Source organism: Tupaia chinensis, unplaced genomic scaffold (genome assembly GCF_000334495.1).
Source record: "Tupaia chinensis unplaced genomic scaffold, TupChi_1.0 Scaffold000127_2, whole genome shotgun sequence".
Taxonomy (NCBI): domain Eukaryota; kingdom Metazoa; phylum Chordata; class Mammalia; order Scandentia; family Tupaiidae; genus Tupaia; species Tupaia belangeri.
The window spans coordinates 27,342-34,314 of NW_006159596.1; the positions used below are offsets into that span (position 1 = coordinate 27,342).

The 6,973-nt window shown below is 38.0% G+C and overlaps 1 protein-coding gene across 6 annotated transcripts in view; it reads right to left on the reverse strand.

Moving 5' to 3' along the window:
• LOC102467843 (ETS-related transcription factor Elf-2) overlaps positions 1-6,973 on the reverse strand; it is a 31,034-nt gene that overhangs the window by 4,943 nt on the left and 19,118 nt on the right. For all 6 annotated transcript variants that reach the window (XR_003548768.1, XR_003548770.1, XR_003548769.1 and 3 more), the window contains one exon: positions 6,053-6,218. Coding sequence is in view for 3 of the 6 variants with exons in the window: in XM_006144624.3 (XP_006144686.1) it covers positions 6,053-6,218 (166 nt within the window). In the remaining 3 variants the exon portion in view is untranslated. The remainder of the gene's footprint in view (positions 1-6,052; positions 6,219-6,973) is intronic.

The window sequence follows — 6,973 nt, forward strand, 5'->3', positions numbered from 1 at the left end:
CAGCCTCGTTACAGAAAAAAAAAATATATATATATATATACATATATATATACACACACACATATATATATATATAAAACTTTTTTAAGTGATAAAAAACTGCATTTCAAATCTCTGAAGGGAAGCCTGGAAACTCCATTACTCTATCCAGCAGGTCCCCGGAAATGATGTCTGCAGCAACGGGGAGCCACTTCATAGCAGCTAGTCAAGACCAGCCTTCCTCCACGTTTCATTTCTACACCTCAAAAGCTCTTTAAGATCACTAATCTGCAGGTATCATCACAAGTCAGTAAGTGTAGGTTTTGCTGAATACACCCATCTTAAGAGTATCTAAATATATTTGTTTTCTCCTACAAAATTTAAGAGAAAATTACTATTACACATAAGGTCTGTGAGAAAAATGAGCATTTTTAGGCTATAAAAAGGTGAAGAAAAAGAGCCTGTAATTACTACTAACAAAATGAAAAATCATTTTATGCACCAATAACGCAGTTGGCCAGATGCAAATCATGACGTGATTTTAGTGCTCCTCCCTGGTCACATGGGAACACTGTCTCTGGGGTGGACATATATGAATAGGTACACAGGAGTAAAAGGACGAAAACTTTCATGCGAACGTGCAGAGAACTGACATCAAGGTTAATAAATCCAATTTTGAACGCTCTTTAAACTGACATAATCTAAACTATAATATGAAAGAATTCCTGAAGCATTTCCTAGATGTACACAAGGAAATCTTAGTCTATATGGATCTCGATCCCCCCAGGTCGCCAAATGAAAACTGCCATCTTATAAATACTCCACTTTTAACCCTGGTCAGCTTCTCCAAAACCTACTTACATCTGGAATGTAAACTCAAACTAATATCACAAGAAATGAAGCTAATCCTAAGCAATACCTAATAGGGAACATACTTTAGGATAAAGAATAACAGTCTTTATTCAAATGTACATGGCTCCAGATGTCAGAAAAATCAACTCATTCAGATTTAACTCATTGAGAAATACCTTTAAGGGAACAGCAGATGGCATAGTGGTTATCACTGGACTCCCACATGGCCAACCATGGTTTGAGTCCCCAACCAGGTAGCTTGAAACTCAGGCCGGGAATGTGTGCGTGTGTGCCCAAGATCCCTGGAGGAGAATGGAGAAGAGACTGCAGCAAGGCCATTCCCTGGGGAGTGATTTCTCACTCTCTCTCTCACTGTGTCTCTCTCCAGCGAGCACATACCCTAAGGCAAAAACCTCTACTTTTTTTTTTTTTAAGTATTTAATTCTTTAAACAGAAACAAAATTAAGCTTAAAGTAGGTGATTTCAAAATTAATCTATAAGGACCAGCAGAAGGCATAATGCATACGTTGCTGGACTCCCGAATAGTCAACCATGGTTTGAGTCCCAGACCCAAAACTAAAACTAATCTATGAAAATTAATAATCCTTATAAATATATGCTAGGACCTATAAGATAAGCCAGGATGTAATTAAATATGGAATATGAACTTTTTTCTTCATTTTTTAATTTAATTTCGTTATTATTTATTTTTAAATTTGACTGGAGAGAGACTGAGACAGAGATAGAAAAAGGGAAAGTGAGAAAGCAAGCCACCAGGTCTGGGATTTGAACCACCGTCAGCCATGTGAGAGTCCAGCACCTTAACCACCATGCCATCTGCCAGCCCCTGGAAGATAAACCTCTGAGGTACTTTTATACCATTTTAGAATAATGTAACCGGGGCCAGCAGGTGGCATAGTGGTTAAAGCACTGGACTTTCACATTGCCGAACACAGTTAGAGTCTCAGACCAACAGTGATTGAAAATCAAGAGAGGCACATGTGTGTATGTCCAAAATCCCAAGAGAAGAATGGAGGAAAAGGGATGCGGCATGGCCATTCCCCTCTGAGGGGTGATTTCTCACTTTCCCTCTCTCTGTCACTCTCCAGCAAGCGCACACACCGCATGGCAAAAGCCTTAAAAATAAAAACAAAAATATGGAATAACATAACTGAGGCAGGTGGCATGGTGGTTGAGGCACCAGACTGCCACATGGCCGTCTAAGGTTCAAGTCCTAGGCCTAGCAGCCCGAAAATCACAACAAACAAATAGGTGATTAAATAAATAAATGTTTAAAAAAACAATAATAACGTAACTGATTTGCTAACAACATAGTCTCTTAGTGTTAAAGAAAAATATTAGGTCATCGAGAAAGAAAATCATTTTTTCTATGCAAAAACACAGCATGACTTTCTCTTTTTTTTTTTCCCCAATAAACATAACTATTAACTATTCAAAAACTGCTTCAAAAAAATAAATCTAAAAACTATTAACTATTCAAAAACTGCTTCAAAAAAAAAATCAAAATCACAATGAACTGCTCTATTACCTAGACTTGCCAAATTTCCTTTTCTACATCACAATCACTCATATCTCTGCCCTGCAAATGATATCCTCACTCTCAGAGTTCACGAGGCCTAAGCAAACAAAATCTCTTAAGTGGAATACATTCACTTCCAATTTGGAGCTGCTTTTACCTGAATTAATTTAAATCAATGAAACATTTATTGCCGGGTATACAAACAATGAGGTTGTGCTGACCTGTCCTGGTATTGTAAGAGAAGATTTGATAAACATCTTACCTATGTATACAAATTTGGCACTGTAGTTTTTGTTTGTTTTTTCATTTCAAATTTGTTACCAAAATCACAGTCTTCTTCATTTCTTTTTCATCAAGTGATCCAGAAATGTCCAACAGGTTCTACATTTTTCACTCAACTGAAGCTACCGCACTTCTTTTCTCGTGCTAAGAGTGCTGTTTCGTTGTGCCCCTATAAGGACATCGGTCACAACGCACGCTCCATGTCACCATCCTGTGTAACGGTGTGACGGCCTGTGACTGTCTTACTTATTCTCTTAAGAACATTCATGGTTGCCACTGGAGCTGCAGACTAGCCAACTCTCCAAACTCTCATGAAAAGACACGCATGATCTACTGGAAATCAAGAGCCACCCCAGCCTACAGTATGAACAGGTTTGACTACTTGTCTCGGTAAAACGAACTGATTACCACATCCCCTGGGGATTGCGGGGCCTGCTCTCAGCTCGGCTCAGACAAGCAACCCCTCGGGTCAAGAAAAAATAAAATCAGAGGAAGCAGAGCTTTACGCTGGAAGGAGCGGGTAGTCACAGGAGTGCTACTGAGCCTCAGAAAGGCATCCACCATTCGCGTTAACCACAGGAGTTTGCTTCGTACACAGAAATACATATAAAGAGCGCAAAGGTTTTTTCTTTTTAATCACTGTCGTAAACCAAGTATGAGGATTTTCTGTTAAAACTAATAATAAATTTCTGTGTTAATTATGTGATAGTCACTATAATCCTTCTAATAAAATATTGTTTTCTTTGTGGGCAATGGCAAAAATGAACAAAATTTTCCAAGAACTGTACATGCTAATCCTCAGTTAACAAACTGCACCATAGACCAAACTACCAAGATTTCTAAGAAGACAAAAAGGGAAGAGGAATCTGATAGACCACTACAAAGATGCTGACCTTAGAAAAAAAGAAAAAGAGAAAAAGGAAAAAGGAAGTTATACCGCCCTATCAATACTGATTCAAAGAAACCGTTAATCGGTTGTGGAAAAAGAATACTGTACGTGTTTTTTGAATTAAGAAAAATGTTACCCTCACATACTAGCCTATTGACTTTTTTTTTTCAATTTATACATTTATTAGAACCATTAATCATTGTATAAAACTAAATAGTAGAGGAAAAGTCCAAGGTGTTATTAGAGCTGAGTCTTTCTTTGAAATGAACTTAAGAAAAGGCTAAAAATCAAAACTTTGTAAAGCCTATAAATCATCAAACCACTGGCTTTACCATGCCTTCGCTTATAAACATCTCTTTCTAATTTTGTTTTATCTTTGCTTTTTCGAAGACTAGCCTATTGACTTCTGTAAGTAAAGAACAGCTACTGAGTGTTCACACTCCCAGGGAGGAGGCAAAAAAACAATAATAACGTAACTGATTTGCTAACAACATAGTCTCTTAGTGTTAAAGAAAAATATTAGGTCATCGAGAAAGAAAATCATTTTTTCTATGCAAAAACACAGCATGACTTTCTCTTTTTTTTTTTCCCAATAAATCTAAAAACTATTAACTATTCAAAAACTGCTTCAAAAAAAAAATCAAAATCACAATGAACTGCTCTATTACCTAGACTTGCCAAATTTCCTTTTCTACATCACAATCACTCATATCTCTGCCCTGCAAATGATATCCTCACTCTCAGAGTTCACGAGGCCTAAGCAAACAAAATCTCTTAAGTGGAATACATTCACTTCCAATTTGGAGCTGCTTTTACCTGAATTAATTTAAATCAATGAAACATTTATTGCCGGGTATACAAACAATGAGGTTGTGCTGACCTGTCCTGGTATTGTAAGAGAAGATTTGATAAACATCTTACCTATGTATACAAATTTGGCACTGTAGTTTTTGTTTGTTTTTTCATTTCAAATTTGTTACCAAAATCACAGTCTTCTTCATTTCTTTTTCATCAAGTGATCCAGAAATGTCCAACAGGTTCTACATTTTTCACTCAACTGAAGCTACCGCACTTCTTTTCTCGTGCTAAGAGTGCTGTTTCGTTGTGCCCCTATAAGGACATCGGTCACAACGCACGCTCCATGTCACCATCCTGTGTAACGGTGTGACGGCCTGTGACTGTCTTACTTATTCTCTTAAGAACATTCATGGTTGCCACTGGAGCTGCAGACTAGCCAACTCTCCAAACTCTCATGAAAAGACACGCATGATCTACTAGAAATCAAGAGCCACCCCAGCCTACAGTATGAACAGGTTTGACTACTTGTCTCGGTAAAAGGAACTGATTACCACATCCCCTGGGGATTGCGGGGCCTGCTCTCAGCGCGGCTCAGACAAGCAACCCCTCGGGTCAAGAAAAAATAAAATCAGAGGAAGCAGAGCTTTACGCTGGAAGGAGCAGGTAGTCACAGGAGTGCTACTGAGCCTCAGAAAGGCATCCACCATTCGCGTTAACCACAGGAGTTTGCTTCGTACACAGAAATACATATAAAGAGCGCAAAGGTTTTTTCTTTTTAATCACTGTCGTAAACCAAGTATGAGGATTTTCTGTTAAAACTAATAATAAATTTCTGTGTTAATTATGTGATAGTCACTATAATCCTTCTAATAAAATATTGTTTTCTTTGTGGGCAATGGCAAAAATGAACAAAATTTTCCAAGAACTGTACATGCTAATCCTCAGTTAACAAACTGCACCATAGACCAAACTACCAAGATTTCTAAGAAGACAAAAAGGGAAGAGGAATCTGATAGACCACTACAAAGATGCTGACCTTAGAAAAAAAGAAAAAGAGAAAAAGGAAAAAGGAAGTTATACCGCCCTATCAATACTGATTCAAAGAAACCGTTAATCGGTTGTGGAAAAAGAATACTGTACGTGTTTTTTGAATTAAGAAAAATGTTACCCTCACATACTAGCCTATTGACTTTTTTTTTTCAATTTATACATTTATTAGAACCATTAATCATTGTATAAAACTAAATAGTAGAGGAAAAGTCCAAGGTGTTATTAGAGCTGAGTCTTTCTTTGAAATGAACTTAAGAAAAGGCTAAAAATCAAAACTTTGTAAAGCCTATAAATCATCAAACCACTGGCTTTACCATGCCTTCGCTTATAAACATCTCTTTCTAATTTTGTTTTATCTTTGCTTTTTCGAAGACTAGCCTATTGACTTCTGTAAGTAAAGAACAGCTACTGAGTGTTCACACTCCCAGGGAGGAGGCAAAAAAAATCCTAAAATAGTTTTATCATTATGGAGCTGTAATTATAATGTGGAAGGAACTCTGTTTCATCTACAGAATTCTCTTTGACAGAGATCTTTCACTGGTTTCCAAGCTATACTAAACAGCATAAAAAGAGGTTCAACCCATGATTCATCTTGCAATGATAACGTTCAAGCTGACAAAAGGAGCAAATGACCAAGAATGAATAGTTCATGAGAGGTCTACCTGTTTCCACATTCTCGGTCTCAACTTCTTGTTCTTCTGCCACATCTTGCATCATGTAAGTCTCATCGTCATACACCAGAACCTGGGCTGCATAGCCCTGCTCTAGTCTGGCACTCGGAACTGGCTCCACAATCACTGCTGGGTACTCAGAAACCTTCTCAATTTCCTACAAGGACAAATGTAAACAACCATCAACCTTGTTATTCACGAATTCTGGATTCACTGACAGATCCTTCAGGCCAGAGTCTCAAGCAGTCTACTCAGTGTATTATTAATGTGACTTACAATACACGAAACAAGGGCCAGGCTCGAGGCTTAGTGGTTAAGAAATGGCAAGGTGGAAGAGGAGGAAGTGCAGAGTGCCCATGCACCACTGGAGGGTGCTTCCTCCCTCTCCCTCTCTGTCTCCCCGTAGTGAGGGCATGTGCCTTCTGGCAAACTAAAATACAAAACAGGGCTGGCTGGTGGCAGGTGGTGCTAAATTCCCACATGGTCAACCACAGTTCAAGTCCCAGACCTGGAGCCCTGCTTTCTCACTTTCCCTTTCTCACTCTCTCTCTAGTCAAATTAAAAATAAAATAATTCTTTTTAAAAATTTTTAAAAACGAGATGGAAAGAGCTAACTTTAATAAGTTTTGTCAAGTCCAAGAGATAGGATACAAAAAACCATTTAAATAATCAGGGTTGATTAAGATGGCAAATTTCAAACATGCATATAATTTTACATTCTCACATTAAAGCCTACTAAAACAGCAGTAAAAGACTTAATTGTAGGAGCCAGCATGTAGCATGGTGGTTAAGGTGTTAAGAGTTCCACCACATGGCCAAGAGTGGTTCAAGTCCCAGACCTGGCAGCTTGCTTTCTCTCTTTCTCCCTCTCTCTAACCATCTCTGGTCAGTTAAATAATAATAATAATAATA